At 39.9% G+C, this 26,302-nt stretch overlaps 3 protein-coding genes across 3 annotated transcripts in view; 1 reads left to right on the forward strand and 2 right to left on the reverse strand.

Annotated features, from left to right (window-relative positions):
* Positions 1-26,302, forward strand: part of LOC311622616 (olfactory receptor 7A17-like) — a gene marked incomplete at both ends in the record, with an annotated part of 47,388 nt that overhangs the window by 4,572 nt on the left and 16,514 nt on the right. The window lies entirely within an intron of this gene.
* LOC311622617 (olfactory receptor 7A17-like) lies at positions 8,797-9,765 on the reverse strand (the record flags this gene model as incomplete). The annotated part of the gene is made up of 1 exon (XM_084883872.1): positions 8,797-9,765. One exon carries the CDS (start codon positions 9,763-9,765, stop codon positions 8,797-8,799), a length of 969 nt encoding a protein of 322 aa, XP_084739998.1.
* On the reverse strand, positions 23,501-24,451 carry LOC311622618 (putative olfactory receptor 7A2; the record flags this gene model as incomplete). The annotated part of the gene is made up of 1 exon (XM_084883873.1): positions 23,501-24,451. The coding sequence occupies one exon, from the start codon at positions 24,449-24,451 to the stop codon at positions 23,501-23,503; it is 951 nt and encodes a 316-aa protein (XP_084739999.1).

Here is a 26,302-nt window from a genome sequence, read left to right on the forward strand (position 1 = left end):
GATGCCTTGGAGCCCTCCCATCGTCCCTGTCCAGCTGACCAACCTTCTGCATCCCAACCTGACCCTGATCATGCACTGGTGGGGTCCCTTGGCCTGACCTGCACCCTCTCACAATCTAGGACCCCTTGGGGGATGTCGGAGAGCTGGTTTTGGCCTGATCCCACAGGCAAGGCCAAGGAACATGACTAGTACATGAATTCCTGCATCAGGCCTCTAGTCTCAAATAACCCTATTGCCAGCTTTGTGACAAACCTACTAGAGAAGCACTCAGGTCTCTCCTCACAAATCAACCTTTTCTCTCTCTCTCTTTCTCCCTTCTCCATCCCTTCCCCCGTTCTGAGACCTTGTGATGTGGCCCTTAGGATGTCGTGAATCCTCCAGGACCTGTAACTAATAAACCTTATGATTTCACATCCCTCATGATTGTTGCAATTTTAATAAGGACCATAAGAGCCCATCCAGCCACAGCATTGGCTGTGGTCTGAAGAACAAGTAACAGGGCTCAAGGCATTTTCAGCCTAGAGCATTACCTTCAATAGGCTGAGACTTATAAGGAATGATAATAAAGTCAACATTATCAGGAAGAGCAGTTAAAGTACAGATGTATACAGATGAGAAACATAAAAGTTAAAATTGAGGTGTCAGATTTTCCTGTAATGAAATTATATAGTGTGATTAACCAAGCAAAGTTTTTCCCACGTGAATAATACAACTTATCACTATTCTATCTATAAAATAAGAACAACTTCCTTACAATGATGTATGTAATTTGAGAATAAATTAATCTTAAGAAATTCATGTTGTTCATGAAGTAAACTGGAATTTGCATTCTGATCAAGGTTGCAAAAAACTATGTGAGCTTAGAAGAAAGAAGAAAGGGGGAAACTGTCTGTATAATAGACATAGCAGAAAGTGTAATGAAATGGTTACTTAAATTGTATTAAGAAGTTTAAGTCAAACAAAGGAAATTCTGGGAAATAAATAAAAGAAGCAAATTTCACAAACACAATCTGATTAAAGAATCTTAATTTCTGGCTTTCAGTCTTGAAGCCATAAAATCCAGTGCACTTTTTCAGACTCAGCAGAGCTCTTTTTTTAAGCTGCCATCCCAAAGAATCGTTTCAAGGCTCCCTTTATGTCTTTGTTCCTGGACTATAGATGAAGGGGTTAGGCATGGGTGTGACCCCAGTGTACATCACTGAGGAGGCTGCACTTGAGTGTGAGCTTTGGGCAGCAGCAGAGCCAACGTACACTCCTTGGCTTGTACCATAAAATAAGGAGACAACTGAGAGGTGAGACACACAGGTAGAAAATGCTTTATACTTCCCCTGAGCTGATGGGATTGCATGTATGGAAGACACTATCTTAGAGTAAGAGTAAAAGATACCAGGTAGGGGACCACCACCCAGTAGCACAGTTATAAAATACATCACCATGTTATTAAGAAAGTTGTCATTACAAAATGGGATTAGTGTAGCAGATTGAATAGTTGGAATAATCAGCTGGCTTTCAGGTAAGATTGGCCGTAATAATGGAGGTGGGACTAATGAAAGCATTGTGGCTCTAACGTTTGGAAGAGGAATGAAAAATTGTTGGAATCAGAGGGGGACTAAAAGATGCTACACAGTTGGCTTTAAAGATGGAGAAAAGGCCAAAACCGGTTTGGCTCAGTGGTAGAGCGTTGGTCTGCGGACTGAAAGGTCCCAGGTTCGATTCTGGTCAAGAGCATGTACCCTGGTTGCGGGCACATCCCCAGTAGGGGGTGTGCAAGAGGCAGCTGGTCGATGTTTCTCTCTCATCGACGTTTCTAGCTCTCTATCCCTCTCTCCTCCTCTCTGTAAAAAATCAATAAAATATATTTTAATTAAAAAATAATTTTAAAAAAATACAGATGGAGAAAAGGCCATGTGGCATGAGAAACTGGAGTAGGAGAGGAAATGGATTCTCCCCTGGAGATTCCAGAAGTAACACACCCCTACACCTACAGACATCTTTTTTTTTTAATTACCATTTTATTCTTTTTTTTTTTTATCTTTATTGTTAAATGTATTTTAGATGTCTGCCAGTTCCTCCATTGTTCCCTGACCACCATCCTCCCCTCCCCCAGCCTTCACCACACTATTGTCTATGTCCATGAATTATGCATATATGCCTACAAGCATATAAGTTTGTTGGTTATTCTCTGCCCACCCACTCTACCCCCTTTCTTGTGAGATCCATCAGTCTGTTCCATGCTTCCATGCTTCTGGACATATTGTTTTGGTTGGTTTATTTTGCTTATTAGATTCTACAAATAAGTGAGATCATGTGCTACTTGTTTTTCTCTGACTGGTTTATTTCACTTAGCATAATACTCTCCAGGTCCCTTCATGCTATTCTCAAAGGGTAAGAGATCCTTCTTTTTTAAAGCTTCACAGTATTCCACAGCTTTTTTTTTTTAATCTATTCATCTACTAATGGGCACATGAGCTGTTTCCAGATCTTAACTGTTGTAAATTGTCCTGCTGTGAACACAGGGGTGCGTATATTCTTTCTGATTGGTGTTTCAGGATTCTTAGGATATATTCCTAGATATGGTATCATGAGGTCAAACAGCAGTTCAATTTTTAATTTGTTGAGGAAATTCCATACTGGTTTTCATGATGGTTGTACCAGTCTGCATTACCAGCAGTAGGGTACTAGGATTCCCTTTTTTCCACATCTTTGCCAATACTTGTTTGTTGGTGTTACTGAGTTACCATGTGACACCTATCAATGTATTATTGGCAAAATTGTTCTCTCATACAGTGGGTTCTCTTTGCATTTTGAAGATGTTGTGTTTTTGTTTGTTTGTTTGCTTGCTTGCTTTTTGCTGTACAAAAGCTTTTTAGTTTGTTGTAGACCCACTTGTTTATTTTTTCCTTTGTTTTTCTTGCCCTACAGTGTTTCCCAAACTTTTGACATATGTGTACCCCTTCTATAATTTTCGTAACGCTGAGTACCCCTTGTACTCATGAGAACGTAGAATTAGACGCAGCTAAGCATGGTGTAGTGCATATCCCCACCAAACTCCGGTGCAATGCATACCCCCACCAAACTTTTCTGTACCCCTGGAGGTACGCGTACCACACTTTGGGAAACACTGCCAGGAGATGTATCTGTGAAAATTCTGCTATGTGAGATGTGTAAGATTTTGCTGCCTATGTGGTTTTTTTTTTTTTTTTTCCAGAGTTCTATGGTTTCCTGACTTACAATTAAGTTTTTATGCATTTTGAGTTTATTCTTGTGTATGGTGTAAATTGGTAGTCTAATTTAAAATTTTTTTGCATGCATCTCTCCAATTTTCCCATGACATCTTCAATTTTACATGACATTGAACATAGACAACTTTAAAGTCTCCACCAAAAAACTATGAGATTCAATAAATGAATTAGGCAAAGTAGCAGGGTACAAATTTAACCTTAGAAATCAATGTCATTCTTATACTCCAATAATAACTTTAAAAAAGAGAAACTAAAATCAATCTAATTTACACTGCAACAACAACAAAAATAAGGTGCCCAGGAATAAACTTAACCAAGGAGGCAAAAGATCTGTACTCAGAAAACCATAGGACAGTGAAGAGAAAAATAGAGGAAGATGGTAGCAAATGAAAACGTATACTGTGTTCATGGATTAGGAGTATTTACATCATTAAAATGTCCATACTATGCCCTAATAGGTTTGGCTCAGTGAATAGAGTGGCGTCCTGCAATCTGAAGAATCCCAGGTTTGACTCAGGTCAAGGGCCTGTACCTTAGTTTCAGGCACATCCCCAATAGGGGGTGTGCAGGAGGCATTGTAGATATTTCTAACTTTCTCTTTTCTTTTTAAATTTTTTTATTGATTCAGATATCACATATTTGTCCTCATCCCCACATTCCCATTCCAAACCCCTCCCTACATATGCCCCCACACCCCTGTTGTCCATGACCACTGGTTAGGCTCATATGCATGCACACAAGTCGTTTGGTTAATCTCTCCCACTTATCCCCACACTCCCCTACCTTTCCTCTGTGGTCTGACAGACTGATCTATGCTTCTCTGTCTCCAGCTCTCTTCTTGTTCATCAGTGTATATAGTTCATCATTTCCCCTAGATGAGTGATATCTATCCCTCTTGCTTCCTTTATGTAAAAAAATCAATAAAATATATCTTTTAAAAATAAAATGTCCATACGATCTAAAGGAATCCATAGAGTCAATGCAATCTCTATTAAAATATCAAAAGCACCCTAGCCGTAGGCAACTGCCTAGGTTGCCTTATACCTAGGTAAGTGTTACACTGCTGGGAGAACAGCAGCCGGAAGCTGGCTGGCATCCTGGGCCTGATTCCTACCAACTCTGTTGTTAACTATACCAGGATGCCTGCATAATTTTAAAAAAATACCAAAAGCATATTTCAGAGATCTAAACAAATAATCCCAAAATGTATATAGAACCAAAAAAGACTGAATATCCTCAGCAATCTTAGAAAGAAGAACAAAGTTGGAGTGGTCACAATACCAGACATCAAACTATACTACAAAGCCACTATAATAGAAAAAACATGGTACTGGCACACACAAAAAAAAGCATATAGATTAGTGGAATGCAACAGAGACCCCACAAATCAACCCACGCCATTATGGTCAATTAATTTTTTTGTCAAAGGAGTCAAGAGCATGTAATGCAGCAAGACGGTTTCTTCAATAAATGGATTTGGGGATATTGGACAGGTACAAAGAAAAAATAAAATTAGACCACCAACTTACACCATACACAGGAACGAACTGAAAAGGATAAAAGACTTAGTTGTAAGCCATGAACCCATAAAAATTCCAAAATAAAACATAGGCAGTAATATCTCAGACATCTCATGTGGCAGTATTTTTGCTGATAAATTTCCTAGGGCAAGGGAAACAAAGGGAAAAAATCAACAAATGGTACTACATCAAACAAAAAAGTGGCTGCACTGTCAAAGAAACCATCAACAAAATGAAATGGAAACAGACTGTATGTAAGAACATATTTGCCAATGTTCCATTTGATAAGGGGTTAATTTCTAAAATACATAAAGAACTTATACAGCTCAGCACTAGGAAAACAAGAAACGATCAACAAAACAACAAGAAACCCCACATATGGGAGAACATATTTGCAAATGTTATCACTGATAAAAGTTTCATCTCCAACATTACCAACAACTTATACAACTTAATAAAAGGAAAAATAAATGATCCAATAAAGAAATGGGCAATGGACCTAAGTAGAATCTTTTCAAAAGAAGACAGAAGGAAGGCCAAGGGACGCATGAAAACATGCTGAAAGTCACTAATGATCCGAGAGATGCAAATCAAAACGACAATGCAGTACCATCTCACACCCACCAGAAAGGCCAACATCAACAAATCAACAAACAACAAGTGTTGGCAAGGATGCGGAGAAAAAGGACCTCTTGTGCACTGCTGGTGGGAATGTAGACCGGTGCAGTCACTGTACAGAACAGTATGGAGCTTCCTCAAAAACTGAAAATGGAACTCCCATGTGACCCAGTAATCCCACTCCTAGGAATATATCCTAAGAAACTGGAAACACCAATAAGAAAGGATATATGCACCCCTGTGTTCATAGCAGCACAATTTATAATAGCTAAGATTTGGAAACAGCCTAGGAGCCCATCAGCAGATGACTGGATCAGAAAAGTATGGTACATCTACAATGGAATACTATGCTGCCATAAAAAAGAAGGAATTCTTACCATTTGCAGCAACCTGGATGGAACTGGGAACATTATACTAAGTGAAATAAACCAATCAATGGAAGAAAAAATTCCACATGACCTCACTCATTTGTGGATAATAAAGAACATTATAAACCGATGAACAAAAAGATAGATACAGAGACAGTAAAGCATCAAACAGAATGTCAAATTACAGAGGGAAGGTTAGGGAGAAGAGGGGGAAATAGATCAAACAAAAGACTTGTGTGCATGCATATAAGCATAACCAGTGGAGTCAAAACTCTGGGGGTTGAGAGCATGTATGGGAGTGGGGTGGAGGGGAGGCAATGGTAAGATATGTACACATATAATACCTTAATTTTAAAAAATGAAAGAAAAAAAAATGAAATTGGGCAAAGGACCTGAATAGACACTTCTCCAAAAGAACTCAAAGATGGCGAATAGACATATGAAAAAATGCTCAAGTTCACTAATCATCAGAGAGATGCAAATTAAAACTACAATGAGATATCACCTCATACCTGCCAGAATGGCCAACATCAATAAATCAACAAACAAGTGATGGCAAGGATGGGGGGGGAGGGGGCGGAGAATACTCTTACACTGCTAGTTAGAATGCACACTATCGCAGCAATTGTGGAAAACAGTATGGAATTTTCTCAAAAAAATAAAAATCAAACTGCCATTTAACCCAGAGATCCCACTTCTGGGAATAGAGCCTAAGAATCCCAAACACCAAATCAGAAAGAATATATGCACCCCTATGTTCATAGCAGCATTATGTACAATAGTTAAGGTCTGGAAACAACCGAGGTGCCCATGAGCAAATGAGTGAATGAAAAAGCGGTAGAACATTTAGGCAATGGAATACTAAGTTGCGGTAAAAAAGTTATATCTCACCCTTTGTGATAGCATGCATGGATCTGGAATCTATAATTCTAAGTGAAATAAACCAGTCAGAGGAAGAAAAATATTACATAACCTCACTTATATGTGGAACATAATGAGCAAAGTAAACTGATTAACAAAATAGGTCCAGAGACATGAATACATGGAACAGATGACACATGACAGTGTAGATGAGGTTGGGGGCGGGGACAGGAAGGAATTAACCAAAGGCCATATATGTACATTTGCATAACACATGGACACCGACAATAATGTGGTAAAGGCCTGGGGTGGGGTGGGTGCTGAGTAGAGGGGGCAAAGGGGAGAACAGGGGATTCCTACAATACTGTCAACTATAAAAAAGACAATAGATATCGTTATTAAGGCAAAGATTGACTTTTATCATGGAAGATTCTAGCCTAGGAGATGGCTGCCTGCTATAACCTGCTTTTAGTTAGAAAGTTTTAATTTCAGACCATCTTATGTGGTTGCATTAGGTTTTGAGTTTTTTAGCCTACTATGCAGTGCCCGCCCCTCTCCCGCTGCCCTGAGCTTTACAGTTTTTGTTTATGGTGCTCTTTTCATCCACATGACAAAATTTGTAAGAGAAGTATTTTCATTGGAGCTATAGAGGAGACATAATTGTAGGCAGCACTAGAATTTTCGAGCAGAAAAAAATATATAAAAATTAAACTAAAAGTTAAAAATACACTAACCAATCACTGACCCTAATGCATAAAGCACCTTATACATGGACATCAATCTTCCATACTTTGATGAGTACAGCATGAAAAAGCAAGATTTTGCATAGTAACAAAATTAGTGCTTAACAATTTTGCTTCCTCATATTTCAGGTCATCTCTGACATTAAAGATGTATTAGATTAATTGACGAAAACTTGCCTTTCCATGTAGATGTCACTAGTAGATATATATCTGATAGTCAATTTTTGTCAATGTCTGTAATAGGAATTGGGGACAGTGAGCTGAATAGCACCATAAAGTCAGGAGACCAGTTATAAAGCAGAGTACCAGGTTTGCAGAGTAATTGCCTGACACTGAACATTTAATTTCCAAGGCATTCATTTGAAAGATAGCCATGTTGAATAAACATATGGCCACCTCTGTGACAGGCTATGAGATAAGCACCCAGGCCAACTGGCCCAGGAAGTTCTTCTTATAGAAAGCTCTGGATAACATAGGTCACTGACCTCTGAGTGACCCTCCTTTTCACTTTTCTCACACTAATGCCTGCTCTTAAGTTTTAAATTCACCAAGAAGGAGTGAAAATTTGAAACTCAATGCATCCTGCCCTTCAACTATAATAGATTCAGAGACCTCAGTTGTGTTTTCTCTCTCTTTCGCCCCTCTCTCTTCTTTTTCTTTTCTTTTCTTTTTTTCTTTTTCTTTTTTTTTTTCCTCTTTCTTCTCCTCATTCTCCTCTTTCCTCCAACTCCTTCTCCCTCTCTCCCCATGAACTTTTGTGTGGACTTCAGGCAGGGTGTGCGAGCAGGGTTTGTGAGCAATGGACCTTGCTTTTACCAGGGTCTCTGATTATTGCTGCTTGTGTGCATCTTGCACTCATAATAAGAACCACAAGGGCAGGTCCAGCCACAACATTGTCAGTGTCACAAGAATTCAAGGCCCTCGGGAGTGCTCCAGCCATTTATAATGAACATATTTTTTATCAGTCAGCTGAGACTTAAATGGAACAACACTCAACATCTACACTATCAGGAAGAAATAGTGATGTAAAAATGAATGACAGATGCAAAGTGAAAACTGGTTTCATATTTCCCTGTACAATAAAATTAAATAAAAGTTGTTACATGTCACATGTACTTTTGTCCATATGAGCAATACAATCCTGATTTTTTTTTTCAGGAAAACTAGAGGAAAATTTCTTAGCATGATATATGTCACTTGAGATGAAATTATTTTAGAGAAATCCAAGTTGTCCCATGAAAGATAAGAAAATTTCCAAATGTTTCTGATGCAAGGTTGAGAAAAATTTTGAGATTGTATAAAAATGGTAAAAACAGACCAGAAGCTTTTTATATAGAGAAGTCAAACACAAAAAAATGGACAAGCCAGGGAATAAACAGAAGGGTCTAGTTCTCTTCCACATTATCAATCACAGCTTCTGGTTTCAGGGTGTTGAGCCATGAAATCAAAGGCACTTTTTCAGCCCCAAAACAATTGTCCCTTTGGTACTTGTCATCCCCAAGAAGCTATTCAGAGCTCTCTTTATGTCTTTGTTCCTGAGACTGTAGATGAAAGGGTTCAGCATGGGTGTGACCACGGTGTACATCACTGAGGTGACTGCACTTGACTGTGAGGTGTGAGTAGGAGCAGAGCTGAGATACACACCTAGGATTGTGCAATAAAATAAGAAGACTACTGAGAGGTGAGATGCACATGTAGAAAATGCCTTATACTTCCCCTGAGCTGATGACATTCTACGTATGGAGGCCACTATTTTAGAGTAAGAGTAAAGGATCCCAGCCAGGGGACCACCAGCCAACAGCGCAGTTGTAAAATACATCACAGTGTCATTAAGAAAGGTGTCAGAAGAGGCAAGTTTGATCATCTGCTTAATTTCACAGAAATAATGGGGAATTTCCAATTCTGCAGGGAAGGACAGTCTTGATACCATTAAGCTATGTAACAAGGAATTCAAAACACTAATGATAAAAGACACCAGAACCAGCAGTCCACAGAGCCTGGGGTTCATGATGACCATGTAATGCAGTGGGTGGCAGATGGCCACAAACCTGTCATAAGCCATCACGGTTAGAAGGAAGTTGTCCCACCCTCCAAAGAGTATGAGAAAATAAATTTGGGTAAAGCAGCCTGCACAGGTGATGACTTTTCTCTGTGTCTGGATGTTCACCAGCATCTTTGGGATGGTGGTGGAGGTAAAACAGATGTCCACCAAGGACAGGTTGGAGAGGAAAAAGTACATGGGCGTGTGGAGGTGGGAGTCTGAGCTCACAGCCAGGATGATGAGCAGGTTTCCCAACACAGTGATCAGGTACATGGAGAGGAAAAGCCCAAATATGAGGGGCTGCAGTTCTGGTTTTACTGATAATCCCAGAAGGAGAAATTGTGAACCACCTGTGTCATTGCCTGGACCCATGGTGGAGGTGATGACTAAGAATGAAAAAATAACATAATTAATTTTCATATAAATGGACATTACTAGCCATTGAAATGCTACAATTTATATTTTGTGGTAATAGATATATGAAGCCCAACCACAACTTGAAATCGCATGGTGCTCCCAGCCCTTCATAGATATATATATATATATGAAGCCCAATGCACAACTTGAAATCGCACGGTGCTACCAGCCCTTGAGTCGCCCTACAGTTGCTGGTCTGGCCCTGCCTCCCTCTCCCACCCTTGAAGCAGCCATGGCCACTACTGATCAGGCCCTGTCCCAGGGCAGGTGAGCAAAGGCGCCTGCTGACCGCCCCCGATGCTGTGCATGCAACTTCCTCCTGTCTGGTTGAGCCATTATGGTGTCCCAGTTAATTAGCATATTTCCCTATTATATAAATATGTGTGTGTGTATATATATATATATTACAAATCATACCCTTTAAGGAATCCCCTGTGACATCTCTCATTCAGGTGTCTAAATACATTCAGACTGTTCTCCAAGCAGGTAATGTATTTCACAATGTTACTGAGAAATGCTTTCATGTCCCTGAGAAATATATGTTGAGTACTGACCATCTCCAGGAAAAAGGTGTAGGATGCTGAGAAGCAAAATCACTAGAATATAATGGTGGTGAAAAATATATGCAAAATAAGTATCATATAACGTTAGATGGTGTCAGGTGCCCTAAAAAAAAAAAAGTAAGTATAAAAGAGAATTTAAGGGTGTTATTTTTTACTGATAGTTCAGAAAGACCTACAAGCAAGGTAGCATTTGAAAAGAAAACTTAAAGAAGTCAGAATGGGAGACATGAGGTTATTTAGAAAATTGTTTGAGGAAAGAGCCAGAGCAAAGGTCCTGCGGATAAGATTGTTTTCAGATATTCAAGACATAGGTGATGACTTTGAGTCTGGATGTTCCAGAACATCTTTGGGACGGTGGTGGAGGTGAAACAGATATCTACCAAGGACAGGTTGAGAGGAAGAAGCGCATGGGTGTGTGGAGGTGGCAGTCTGAGCTGATGGCCAGGATGATGAGCAAGTTTCCCAACACAGTGATCAGGTACATGGAGAGGAAAAGCCCAGATATGAGGGTCTGCAGTTCTGATTCCTCCGAAAATCCCAGAAAAAGAAATGCTGAAATTTGTGTATCATTTCCTGTACCAAGTGCTGGTGGTCATGACTAGGGGGGGGGGGGGGGGGGGCGGGAATTAGTTTCACATAACATGGTGGAAGTTTCACTAACATGGTGGAAATGCTACAGTTCCAATGCTTTGAGGGAACAAAATGCATGTATAAAAGTGATGTGGTGTGTAATTACTGTGAATTCAGGGAAACCTAAGAACAAGGTAACATTTGAACAGGGAGCTCAAGGAAGAGAAAGCAGGAGACATACAGGTTTTTATGAAGCCTGTGCCCTGCAGGTGAAAGAACTAGTGCAATGTCCATGACACTTGTTTCAGATAATCAAGGTTCAAAATGAAGCCAGCATGGTAGGGGGATGAGCAAGAGTGGAGCGATGGGAGATGATGTCAGAGAATGTGGGCAAATGAGGTGGCCTTTCTGCTAATATGAAATTTCAAGTCACAAGGAACCTCTTGTCCAAAAGTTGTTCATTGCACTTTATGAATTTTGTTTATTTTTAAAAATAATTATTTGATTGTTTAAAGAATTACAAAACATAGTGTATATATATCTCCTGTCCCCCTCCCCTATTGACCTTCCCCCAGCCTCCCCTATCCTCTGGCACATGCCCTAAACCCCTCCCCCCCCACCCCACCCCCGCCACCGCAGTGTCTTGTGTCCATTGGTTGTGCTTATATGCATGCATACAAGTCCTTTGGTTGATCTCTTTCCTCCCCTCCCCAACACTCCCCAGCCTTCCCGCTGTAATTTGATAGTCGGTTCTATTCTTCACTGCCTCTATATCTACCTTTTTATTTCTATGTAATATATATTTTTAAAATATATTTATATTGATTTCAGAGAGGAAGGGAGAGTGAAATAGAAATATCAATGTTGAGAAAAAATCATTGATTGGGTGATTTTTGCATGCCCCCTACTGGGGATTAAGCCTGAGTCACAGGCTGGGGTATGTAACTAATTTCGAATCTGCCACATGTTTGCTGTTTGAATTTGGAGAGACAACCAATTCTTTCTAAATGTTAATATTCTCACCCAAATAGAGAGGGCAGCAATATCCATCCCCCTAAAGTGGTTGACATATTTTGTCAATAGCTACAAAAGTTTACCATAGTTCCTTCCTGTTAGTAAACATATGGGTGATAATTTTCATATTTTTCTCTGTGTGTACATTCATAATATTTATGAGTTTGCTTGTGAACACATATCTGATCACAATGGAAAAGGCATATACTGTGAGACATAGATGGAAATGGAGAGCATTATGCTAAGTGAAATAAGCCAGTAAAAGAAAGATAAATATCACATGATCTCACTCATTTATGGAATATAATGAACAACATAAACTGATGAACAAAATCAGATCCAGAGACAAAAAGCATGTATCAGACCATCAAACCTCAGAGGGAAGGTATGGGAGTGTGGTGGTAGGGGAAGAGATCAACCAAAAGACTTGTATGCATGCATATGGTCCATGGACAACGGGGGGTGAGGGCATGAGGAGGGGTATGGGGGGCAATGGGGAAATAAAGACACATATGTAACAATGAATTCAGTAAAGAAATTAAAAAATGGAATAATGCAGTAAAGGAAGATATAGTTTTAAGGGGATAACAGTTCCTGCAAAAGAGAGGAAAACAGTGAGTGAAGAACCCAGCAGAGACCCAGTTTAGAGAGAAGAGGCAGCCAGCATGGATGCTGAAGTTACCTAGGGCTCAAGAGACCACATACTGACTGGACCTTTATTGCTCCGCTGGCCTCATCATTGCATTGCCCTCAGCTCCTGATCTGATTGTTATTCCTGTATCTATTTCATGTTTTCATATGACCCAATAGTGGATGAGGCTGGCCCTTCTTTTTCTTTGTGGCATCATTTTTTTTTTTTTGTCCCTTCCCTCCCTCCCGTACATACCCTCCCTCTGTGGCATCATTCTTTTGTTGCTCTTGAACTTCAGGATATTGTCTCTTTGTGACACACCCAATGGTTACACGCTAGTCCTGGTTCTGGTCCACAAAGTCCTCATACTTTACAAAATCCTACATAAGCCAGATAATCTATCCCCTTTCCTCATATGTTTATGACTGAAGACATAGTGCCATACAGACCTTAACTTCACTGCACCCTCCCTCTCCACTTAGTGTAAAGTCAAATGAGTAGGACTTCACTTCCTTTGTTCACTTATATGTTTTCACAAAGGTGTGCATTTACATGGAAACAAATTTTAAGAAAAGGAGAATTAATGAAATGAAATGTTGGTAGGGAAAATAAACCTATGTTGTATATAGTGAGTTCAAATGAAATGGAATAAAATATAATATTCACAGCTGGAAGAAAATCATAATAATTCATCTCTAATTCAAGATGAAATGGGTAAAAGGAAATAAACTACTAGGAAAATATATTCTTTAAAACACAGTGGAGGAAACCATATCGAAAGTTATAATTTCTTCCTATATAAACATAAATGTACTCACCATACTTTTGAAAAAGATATAGGTGAGCCTCAGTTGAATGTAAAAGAATGTTTTTGAAAACATCACGGAAGATGATTGCTATTTCAGAAAATAGATCTAACCACAAATCAAAAAATGGTAAAAATAATAAAAATTAGATGTGAAATCAGATGCCAAAATGATTCATTACTACTCAGGAAATAGAAGAGCTTTCAATGTTCAAAAACAATGAGGGAACACAATGTGACCAACTGATAGATTTTATCACACAAAATTTATAAACTCTCACACAATGCCATAAATGCATCTTTACACACACACAAAAATTAAATGGAAAATCAAAAACTTGGTGAAAATGTGATTCTCTTTTTAAAGAATGCAATAAAAACTAATAAAAACATTGAGACCCTAATACATAAAAACAAAGTACTTGCACGACGTCATCCCAATAAATTCAATAAAACAAACAAAAAACCAATGTGCTTCCAAAGACAATTTGCAATGTAGAAAGTAAATGGCCATAAACTAAAAAATATATTCAGCCTCCCAGGAAATCAAATAATTGGAAAGTAATGCTCCTTTTGAGAGATACTTTGAAATATATGTCAAACGATCCTGTGTTGCAAGATAGACTCTACCTACATTGGTCTGGATCCTTTTAATAAATACAAAATTTGCTCAAATACACCCCATCTGAAAAAAAATTAAATACCCTCACTTTACTGCTTACACATTCATATCTAATACCGTTTTTCCAACTCTCCTGAACTTCAAAACTTCCTTTGTATGTTCTGATTTTATTGGAACCACTTTATGGCCCCTATTCCTTCCTCAGACGTATCCAACTGGACTTCTATCACACAATGTAACAATCAACAATTACCCTTGTATTGTTGAGTTCAATGAACAGTTCTCTTTTTAAAATATTAAATATGTTATTTTCAAATTCATTAGTAAACAAAATTGGCAATCTCTGGGCTCTAAGTAAGGCTGGTTAGACTCTCAGGTGATCACAGGTAGAAATTCTCATCTTCCATCCTCTCAGAACCTTACCTACTGGGCTCTCAAACTCACCTGCATGAGGCTCTAGAAAAAAAATTTCTCTGTGAAAGTCCAAATTTTTGTTGATGGTTGATGATGGAGACTGAAGCTCTGTCCCCAGTCAAGTAAGCAGGAAGGAGTTAAGCACTGGTCTTCAAAATCCAAGGAATCCAAAGCAACAACCTTGTTCTTTCTAGATCAAGGCTGCTCATGCAGCAGAAGAGATATTGTCAGCTACTATACCTGCTCATTAGATACTGTTCCCATTGTTACCTCCCCTTATGAGCATGTCATTTCCCTTAGGGCACTGATCTGGACAGAAAGAACCTTTTGTCCTGATGCATTCCCAGTAGACCATATTAGAAGTCAGGTGAACCCAGCCTTGATTTGTTTTTCCATGAACTCACCTGCCTTCCAGAGTCTAACCTCCTTGCACCATTTCCCAAATTTGTGTTAGTATTTTCTCCAAATCTAATACTGAGGAACCTGTCTGGATCTCTCAAGTATTGAAAGCTGGAGGGCAACAGCTCCTCATATCTCTAGAAATTGCTATTCCTCTCTTAAACAAGGAAGAGAGGTCAGTTCCTTTGCTATAATACCATGGTACCTTAATCCTTGGCTGCATGATGCTTTTGACAAATCAATTAGGAGATTCGTGCTTGTAACACAAATTAAGAGTTGGCATTTAGTACTTCACTTAAATAGTGTTTATCTATTATAGTATTCAGATCTTTTTATACACCATGGACTGAAATTAGATTCTTATTATGTGGATTGTCTTATTTCATTTTTATATGAGTCCTTTCTCTGAGGTTGTACTATTATGAACTTCATTCTACATTTGCAGAAATGGGATTTAGAGGGTGAGGTGAACTGCTCAAAATTATGAATTAAGTAAGGGGTGAGCTTTGATTGGACTCCAGTAAGATGTTTCCAGTTCTCTGCTCCAGACCAGGGGTTGGCACCAGAGGTCATTTTTCCCCTAGGGAACACCTAGCAAAGTCTGGAAATTTTTTTGTTGTTGTTGCAACTAGGGAGGTGCTACTGTCACCTAGTGGATTGAGGGCAGGGATGGCTCTCAACATCTTACAATGCACTGGATAGCCCCACTACTAGAAGTATCCAACAGAAATGTCAACAGTGCAGAGATGAGAAATACCATTCCAGACCAGAACTTCCCCAACATAAATATGTACATGAATCTGGGATCTTGTTCAAATGTTGATTTTGATTGACTGGTCTAGGGTGAGCTAGACATTCATCATTTGAAACTAGCTCCTGCTGAATATTATGCTGTAGGTCCTGGTCTGTGACCACTTTAAGCATCAAGGTGGGTTTTATATTCAGGGGTAAGTAGTTTTTTTGCCCTCTTCAACAAGAACTTTCTGACACACCTTGGGTCTGGCCTTACACTATCAAATGTTGGGCTCTGTGGTTCACCTTCTGCATACTCAGGTTATACATGCCTGTTGAGTATTTCTCTTATGACAGGAAATAAAACTCTCAGGTCTTTGGTTAATTTTCTATACATAGGGAACTTCCACCTATGCTAATTTTTCATCAAATGTATTGGAGTGACATTTGTTAATTACAGCCTACAGGTTTTAAGTGCACAACTCCATAAAAATCAATTGCATGCTGCATCATGAACTCACCACAAAGTCAAGTCTCTTTCTGTTCCTACTCATCCCCTCTTTGCCCACTTCCATCTTCCCCCACTTCCCTTTCCATTTTCCTCTGTCTGTCACCATATGGTTGTCCAAGTCTATATGTCATACATATATGTATTAGAGGCCAAGTGCACCAGAATTACTGCATGGTAGGGGGTGTCCCTCAGCCAAACCTGCATGCTCTCCAATCTGGAACCCAACTGGGATTGGGTCTAAATGGGCAGTTGGATATCCACCCCCACAATCCAACTGCTCGCCTGCCTACCTGCCTGATTGTCCCTAACCACTTCTGCATGCCAGCCTGATCACCCCCTAACCACTCCCTGCCATCCTTATCAATGCCTAACTACTCGCCTGCCAGCCTGGTTGCCCCTAACTGTACTCCCCTGAAGGCCTGAACACCCCCAACTGCCCTCCCCTGCTGGCCTGATGGCCCCTAACTTCCCTGTCCTGCAGGCCTGGGTCCCCCAAACTGTCCTCCCCTGCAGGTTCCTCCCAATTGCCCTCCCCTCCTGGCCTGATCGCCCACAACTGCCCTCCCCCACCAGCCATCTTGTTTCTACATGTGTGCGGCCATCTTTGACCACATGGGGCAGCCATCTTGTGTGTTGGAGTGATAATCAATTTGCAAATTACCTCTTTATTATATAGGATTTTGCTTAAGTGTTTTACCTTTCTTTTTAACCCATTTCCCCAACCTCCCTCCACTTTGACAGCTGTCAGTCCGTCCCATATATCCATGCCTCTGTTCTATTTTGTTCATCAGTTTATTTTGCTCATTATATTCCAGATTAAGTGATAACATATGGTATTTGTCTTTTTCAGCTGGCTTATTTCACTTAGCATAATACTCTCCAGGTTCATCCATGATATTGCAAAAGGTAAGATTTCCTTCTTTTTTACAGTCAAGTAGTATTCCATTGTGTTAATGTACCACAGCTTTTTTTTTTTTTTTTTTTTTTTTTGCTTTTTTTGGAAAAAAATTTATTTTATTCTTTAAAGTATTACAAATAGTAGTCCATATATCTCCTCTTTTTCCATTGACCTTCCCCCAGCCTCTGCTAGCCCCTGTCACATACCCTCATCCCACCCACCCAGTGTCTTGTGTCCATTTGTTGTGCTGATTTGCATGCATATAAGTTCTTAAGTTGATCACAAACACCCTTCAACACTCTGCAGCCTTCCCACTGTAATTGGTTCTTACACATATTGTTGAATTTGTCTTCGATTATTTTCATCCACCTTATGACCATTTCTCTGAATTCTTTCTCTGACAGGTTGCTTGCCTCCATTTCGTTTACTTCCTTTTCTAATAATGCCTACTTTTCTTTCATATGCAGGCTGTTTTGTTGTCTCCCTATGATCTCTCTTCTCCAGGTATCTGGTCATGTAGCTCTCCCTCTCTCTCCTATGTTGATTTAAAGGCACAAAATACAAAATAACAAGACACAACACACAGGCACTGAACACAAATGTATTCATGATACTAATAACCCCAAATAAAGGTGACCACCAAAGCGAACAGAATTAGGGGATAAGAAAGAAAGAAGAAGGGGGGAGGGGGGAGAGGGGGAAAAGGAGTGCAAAAATGAAATTGGAAAAATGAAAGAAAAAAAAAAGTAAGAGAGAAAAGAAAGAGAATAAAAAAGAAGAGGGGAAAAAACTATTTGTATGGGGAGAAAACTCCAATAGAACAGCCACTAATCCCAACCAATGCCAACAACAAATACGTAGAGATGAATGCAAAATACAAAAAACAACTAATATCAATCAAGGTGAGGAAAAACAGAAGCACCAAACAAAAACAAAACAAAAAGAAAAAGTGAAACAATCATAAAAAAAAACAATATAATCAACAATCAAGCAAACAATAAAAGGACAGAGAGAGAAAATTTTGGATAGTGAAGAAAGAGAAGAGAGAGGTGTGTATTAACTTAGAGCAGGGGATTGGAAATTAGATATATAAGTAGGGTAAAACTTTAACAGGGGGGAAAAAGACAGAATAAGGTAAATCTAAAGCAAGAATAAGGTAAGAGAAGCAGGACAACAAAAGGGGAAAATTGAGGAAGAGAGTGGTGGCATCAAGGTAAAGTTGAGATAAAGTAAAATGATGCTAAGGAAAGATGGAAATAGAATGTAGAACACTAATCCCAAAATAAAATAAAGAGAAAAATGAAATGACACTTGTAAAAAAAAAAAAAAAAAAAAAAAAAAAGGAAAGTACTGGTAGGAATAATAATGATTAAAAATATAATCATTAAAAAAGGTAAAATTAAGTGAGAAAAAAATAGTTTCTTAAGTAAAAGATAAAAAACATAAAAATAAAAATTTGCAGTAGTGAAAGTCATTCACTTCCTCTACTGTTCTATTTGGCACATCTATTTCCTAGTCAGGAAAGTATTGAAGTTCCCTGTTCCACTGCTCACAGTGTTGTAAACTTCAATCCTGATTTTCAAGCAGGCAGTACTTCTTTGTTTATTATATTCCTGTTTACATGAGTCAATTTGTGATTCCACCCCTGGGTAGCAGTGTTTCTGGATTGACCTCAGGGTCTATAGGTCCTCTGTAGCTAGGGTTTAGATTTTGTTTTCCCTGTGGCACTTGATACTGGTTTGGGGAAATGCATTGCCTAAGAACTGGTTCTGTGATCAATATTCCTCACTCTGATCCCCAGGTTCCACAAAAACAACTTTCCCATGCAGTCTCTTAGAGTGTCCCCAGTTGGGTGATCCCATGTATTGGGCTTAGTAATCAAAAGCAAGGATTTGAAGAGGAAAAAAAGAGAGGGAAAAGAGACAGAGATAGTGTGCGAACTCTGGCGCTGCGGCACAAGTTTGTGCAGTCTTTTTTCCTCTTGGGTCTAAGCAGCCGGCACACTGTTAAATTTTTTAGACTGCCCTTTTGTGCCCAGTTCAGCTATGGGTTGCTTTTTATTGTTCCCTTCTGTTGGCAGCCCTGCGGATCCCTTCCACACTTGCAGATCACACCAGCCCTAATGGCAACACACTGTTCTGGGCACAGACTTCCCCAGTTCCTCCAGCTGCTGACTTGCACGTTTCTCTCCCCTGCCTGGACCACAGACCTCACGTTATCCCAGGTGAAGTCTGACCCTTCCATGAGGAGGCTCAGAGCTCCTCCGAATCCCTGTGCTCAAGCCACTTGGTGACCGGTGTTTCTAGGTTCACAGCTGTTTGCTGGGTGCCCTTGTTCTGATTCCCAGGATTTTCATTCTTCCCACAACATCCACTCTCCCCTTGAAGATGGCTCATTCTCTGCATCAGAGCCTGTCACTCCTGGAGGGATCCCAGCACAGCAGTGCAGGTTTCCTGATCAGAGGAACCATGTCCGGCAATTCCCCACAGTCCCCTGGATTGTAGCTGTCCCTCACCTCAAAAACACTCCCCGTGCGACCACACACTCTCCCTTCTTTCTCTCACTAATGCACTGTCTTGCAGTCTGCCTTCACATCGGCAGCCATCTTCCTTTCTCTCGAGGGGAGAATTTAGTAGAATATTCATCAGCTTTCCAGGTGCATTTGTAATATGCTGATGCATCAAAATGAGTGTATAGGAGAGTTTGTTTTATTCTTTGGTCTGATTTACTCTTTTACTTTTATCTTAGGTCTGTCTGGCTTTAATGAAGTTTTGTTATTTGTTTGACTTCATTTGTCCTTGGGTTTAGCTGGCACAAATGGCTTTAATTGGGTCTTTGTTCTTTATTTTTATAGGTCACCTAAGCTATGTTATTTATCAATATAATTTGTAAGATTGTAACAGCCTAAGTGCCTATCAGTAGATGACTGGATAAAACAAAGCTATGGGACATTTACACAATGGAATACTATGCAGCTGTAAAAAAAATAAGGGGGGGGGGATCCTTTGGGGCAGCATGGATGGACCTGGAGACTAATATGCTAAATGAAATAAGCCAATCTGAGAAAGACAAATATCACTTCATCTTACTGATTTGTGGAATCTAATGAACAGAATGAATTGACCAACAAAATAATGCCTGAAGCATGAAGTCATGGAACTAGTTGGCGTACCTTGATGTGGGAATGGGAGGATGAGAAGAGATAAACCAAAGAACTTACATACTTACATGCATAGCCCATGGACACAGGCAATAGAGTGATGAAGACCTTGGGGGGGGAGGGGTGTAGAGGATGGGAGAAAGTGGAACCATATATATTTTTTTTAATGAAAATATATATTAAAAATAAAAAATTAGAAAAAATAATTTTGTACCCATTAAAAATAAATAAATATAAGGGATTTTTTTTAAAGTCTCTTCTTCAGCTAGTCTTCAGTTGCTAATTCAGAGTGAATGTTCCCCAATATAGTTTTACTTGTATTACCAGTTTGGATCTGAGAGGAGGTGCAATAAAGATCCACCTACCCCACTGGCGCCACCTTCGAGGCAGGGTTCAGGATCTGAAGGCGGGGCCAATTCACAAATGAAAGTACTAGACAATAAATATCAATTTAGAAGGCATTGGGGGCTAGGTGGAGACCTCTATCTTGAAGGGACACACTGACCTCTGGCCTGATCTGTTTTTTATTTACTTGAACACACATTTTCCATTTAGCAATGCATATAAGCAGATCAAAGATAAAGATTGATAAACAGTATAAAGATGATCAGGTTAGGAAATTGCCTTGAGCCATTGAGTCCACAGCAGGGCAATATTTTGCTGATTTTCAGCCCTGATGAAATGTATCAAAGTCCATTAATATTCCAATGCTTCTTTTTGCATTAATATGATAACTGCTGTTTGCTTTAGTCTCTGGCACCCCACTACTACTTTGTACACCCTTGGACCTGGAGATTATTATGCTAAGTGAAATCAGTCAATCAGAGGAAGACAAATACCATGTGATCTCAGTTATATGTGGAATCTATAGGACAAAATCAACTTAAGAACAAAATAGAAATATTGACGTGGATAATTGGAACAGACTGATGGCTGTCAGAGGAGAGGGGAGAGTGGAACTGGAAGAAAGAAGGTGAAGGGATTAGCCAAAAAATATATATGTATAACACAGACACACAGACAACAGTATGACAATAGCCAGAAAAAAAGGGGGTTGAGGCTAAGGGGAAGTGGGCAAAGAGGGGGGGAAATGAAATGGAAGAGACTTTGTTTGGGATGAAGGTCTCACAATGCAGAGTGAAGATGATGTTTTCTTGAGTTGTACACTTGAAGCCTGCATGGTTTTGCAAACCAACATCACCCCAATAAATTCAATCAAAAAATATAATGGGGGTTTCATTTTTTAATTTTTTGAGGGAATTCCATATTGTTTTCCACAGTGGTTGCACCAGTCTGCATTGCCACCAGCAGTGCACAAGGGTTCCTTTTTCCACATCCTGGCCAGCACTTGTCACTTGTTAATTTTTTTATGACAGCCATTCTGTCAGGTGTGAGATGGTAACTCATTGCCATTTTGATTTGCATCTTTCAGATGATTAGTGACTTTGAACAGGTTTTCATATGTCTCCTGGGCTTCTGTATGTCCTCCTTTGAAAGGGGTCTATCTATGTCTTTTGCCCATTTTTTGATTGGATTGTTTATCTTCCTTTTGTTAAGTTGTATGAATTCCCTATAAATTTTGGAGATTAAACCCTTATTGGTTATAACATTGGCAAATATGTTCTCCCATGCAGTGGGCTCTCTTGTTGTTTTGTTGATGGATCCAGAGATATAGAAGCATTGAACAGGCCATCCAACCTCCTAGGGAAGGTGAGGATGGCGGTGGGGAGTGGTGAGAGATCAAGCAAAGGACTTATATGCATGTATATAAGCATAACCTATGCACACAGACAGTAGGGGGGGTGAGGACATATACTGGAAGAGGTGGGGGAGGGAACAACTGGGGAGTGATCAATGGGGGGGAAAAGGAACATATGTAATGCTTTAAACAATAAAGGATTAAATTTAAAAAATATAATGGGGAGGCAAACATTTAGTGGCCACATTATTATGATCTCTGAATGCATAATAATCTAGCCACTCAGTGTATATCTTATATAATGAAAGGCTAATATGCAAATTGTTCCCTTGACCAAGAGTTCAACTAGTAGGCAGGCCGGCCAACCGCCCATATCCCATACCCCTGGCCAGGCTGGCCAGATCCCACCCATGCACAAATTCATGCACTGGGCCTCATATATACATAAACATATACATATACATACATACACACACACACACACACACACACACACACACACACTCACTGAGTGGTCAGACTATTAAGTGTTCGGCAATCATAATAATCTGGCCATTCAGTATAATTTGACTGACAGAACTGACCACACAAAATTTATAAAATTCATACATCCCTCCAATACATCTACACATCCTATCTAATAAAAGAGTAATGTGCAAATTGATCATCAATCCAACAAACAAGATGGCTTCCCTCATGTGGCCAAAGATGACTGCACCCATGTGGACACAATAAGGCCACCACAAGATGGCCTGCAGAGGAGAGCAGTTAGGAGTGATCAAGCCAGCAGAGGAGGGCACTTGGTGGGAACCAGGCCGGCATGGAAGAGCAGTTGGGGGGTACCAGATTGGCAGAGGAGGGTAGTGGGGGGGGGAGGGACCAGGCCTGCAGGGGAGGCAGTTGTAGGTGGCCAGGCCTACAGGGGAGGACAGTTGGGGAGAACCAACACCTGCAGGAGAGGGCAATTGAAGAGGACCAGACCTCTCTCTCTCTCTCTCTCTCTCTCTCTCTCTCTCTCTCTCTCTCACACACACACACACACACACACACACACTCACACACACACTTTTTTGAATAGCTTTCGGGCTTCCAGAACCTATGAGTAATAAAACTTACATCTTCATTGTTCCATAATGGTTATTTCAATTATAATGAGGATCAAAGGGGTCCATCTAGTCCCAACATTGACTGTGGTCTGAGGAACAAGTTGTAGGATCCAGGTCAGTGCCCAGGTATTTCTATCACATTGCATCACTATCAATATACTGTGACTTACTGGGAACAATCATAAAGTATACCGTGTCAGGACGATCAGTTAAGGTACTGATGTACAAAGAATGAGGGACAAATAGTGAATACAATGTCAAATTACTTACAATGATATATGTTATTTGAGAAGAAATTATTGTTAAGACATCGATGTTGCCAATGAAGTAAATGAAAACCTCCAAATATTTCTGATCACAGTTGGAAAAAAAAAGGACAAAGGGAAAAACTGTGTACATAATAGACAAAACATAAAGCTTAATAAAATGGTACCTGAAATTATATAGAGAGGTTAAAACAAAGACAGGAAACTCAAGGACAGAAATAAAAGGAGCAAGTCTTCAAAACCACAATCTGATTAAAGAAAGAATCACAATTTCTGATTTTGAGCCTTGGAGCCTCAAAATCAAGGCCACTTTTTCAACCTCAGCATAATTATCCCCTTTGTACCTGCCATCCCAAAAAATCTACGCAGGGCCCTCTTAATGTCTTTGTTCCTGAGACTGTAGATGAAGGGGTTCAGCATGGGTGTGACCACAGTGTACATCACCGTGGCTACTGCACTTGAATGTGAGCTGAGGTACTCGCCAAAGACTGTACCATAAAATAAGGAGACAATTGAGAGGTGAGATGCACAGGTAGAAAATGCTTTATACTTCCCCTGAGCTGATGGGATTCTATGTATGAAGGACACTATCTTAGAGTAAGAGTAAATGATACCAGCGAAGGGACCAGCAGCCAGTAACACAGTTATACAAAACATCACCACGGTATGAAGGAAGGTGTCAGAACAGGCAAGTTGGACCACCTGTTTAAGATCACAGAAAAAGTGGGGGATTTCCAAGTCCATACAGAAGGACAGCTGCAATACCATTACACTTTGTAACAGGGAATTCAGGCCACTTATGATCCAGGACACCAGAACCAGCAGTCCACAGAGCCGGGGGTTCATGATGACCAGGTAGTGCAAAGGGAGGCAGATGGCCACAAAGCGGTCATAGGCCATCACAGTCAAGAGGATGTCATCCAACACTGCAAAGAGTATGTAAAAATAAATCTGGGTGATGCATCCTGCATAGGTTATGACTCTGCTCTGTGTCTGGATGTTCCACAGCATCTTTGGGATGGTGGTGGAGGTGAAACAGATGTCTATCAAGGACAGGTTGGAGAGGAAGAAGTACATGGGTGTGTGGAGGTGGGAGTCTGAGCTGACAGCCAGGATGATGAGTAGGTTTCCCAACACAGTGATCAGGTACATGGAGAAGAAAAGTCCAAATATGAAGGGCTGTAATTCTAATCCTTCTGAAAATCCCAGAAGAAGAAATTCTGAAATTGTGGTATCATTGCCTTGTCCCATGCGGTGAAGGTGACTAGTAGGAAAGAAAAAATATCATGATTAGGTTTTACATAAATGGCCATTACTAATATAGTTGAAACGCTACAATTATATATTGCAGTGGAGTAATAAATACTGCTTGTATGTATCATGGCCTTTAAGATACAACCCATCTGCTGACAACTCTGATTAGGATTTTCTGTCTTCCTTAGACCCTTTCCCAAGGTGGTCTTGGATTACAGTGTTTTGATTTTGTTTTCAAATATTTATTATTGAGAGTATTATAGATGTCCCCCTTTCTCACCCTATTATACACCTCCACCCAGTTCCCATCCCACTCCGGTCCTTCAGCATCCTTCCCTTTGTGTCCATAAGTAATAATCTCTTCCTGCCTCCTTCCCCACTTCCCACTGAGATTGGTCAGTGTGTTCCATGTTTCCATGCCTCTGGTTGTATTTTATTCATCAGTTGATTTCATTCATTAGATTCCTTGTTCATTTATCTTGATTTTTTTATTCCATTGATAATAGATATGTATTTATTGACATTTTATTGTTCATATATTTTTTTATCTTTTTCTTTTTCAACATTTCTGTTAAGAAATGAGTTGACAGTTGTATGGGCACTCTCTCATAGGTAACTAACTGCTTTTCTCTTGCTGCTTTTAAGATTCTCTCTTTGACTTTAACCTTTGGCATTTTAATTATGATGTGTCTTGATGTAGGCCTCTTTGAGTTCCTCTTGTTTGGGATTCTCTGCACTTCCTGAAGTTGTAAGACTATTTCTTTCACCAGGTAGGGGTTGTTTTCAGTTATTATTGTTATTTTTAAGTATATTCTTATTGTTGATAATATTACAGATATCTCCCATCCCTCCTTTCTCCCTCCTCCCAGCCCCTTCCCAGCCCCCCAAGTCTTCACTACCCAATTGCCCATGTCCATATGGTATGCTTATAAGTGCATAAGTTCTTTGGTTTATTCAAATAAGTTTTCAATATCTTGCTCTCTTTTCTCCATCTGGCACCCCCATATTGTGAATGTTGGTACACTTCAAGTTGTCCCAGAGGCTCCTTACACAATCCTCATATTTTTGGATTCTTCTTTTTTCGGTCTCCTGATTGGGTGTTTTTGTTTCCTCATTTTTCAAAACATTGGTTTGATTCTTGGCATCCTCTATTCTATTGTTGAATCTCTGTAAATTCTTCTTTACTTCAGATAGTGCTTAATTTCTTACTGGTTCTATTTCATGTTTTTGCTGTTCTCACTAAGATTCTTGAAATTTTCACGAAAGCCCTTGAAGCTCTCATTAAATCCTTGAGCATTCTGATAACCATTGTTTGAACTCTATCTTGTAGTATGTGTTCATCTATTTCATTTAGTTTGTTTCTGGAGATTTACTCAGTTCTTTCATTTGTGACATGTTTCTTAGTCTCTGAAATTTGGCTGCTTCCCTGTGTTTGTTTCTATGTATTAGGTAGAGCTGCTATGTCTCCTGGAATTGGTAAAATGGCCTTGCATAGTAGGTGTTCTGTAGGGCCCAGTGGCTTAGCCTCTAAGTGCACTCTAAGTGAACCCCTGTGTGGGCTGTGTGCACAGTCTTGTTGTAGCTGAGCCCTGATTGCTGTTGGAATCACTGGGAAGAACTGAGCTCCAAGCCAATTGACTGTGAGGACCAGCTATTTCTATAGCAGGAGAGTTTCTGTACAGCAAATCCCCCTGTGGAGCAGAACTTGCTTCAGTGGGGCATTGGTGCTCAATGAGTCTGCCCTTTGAGTGTATTGCTTGTGGATGTGTGGACTTGTAATCTGCTGTGCTCTGAAGCTGTCCAATGTGTGCATTGGCTCTGAGTCCTCCCAGAAGATGCAAAATTAGC

Source organism: Pipistrellus hanaki (genome assembly GCF_964339955.1).
Source record: "Pipistrellus hanaki genome assembly, chromosome: 5".
In the NCBI taxonomy this organism is placed as follows: domain Eukaryota; kingdom Metazoa; phylum Chordata; class Mammalia; order Chiroptera; family Vespertilionidae; genus Pipistrellus; species Pipistrellus hanaki.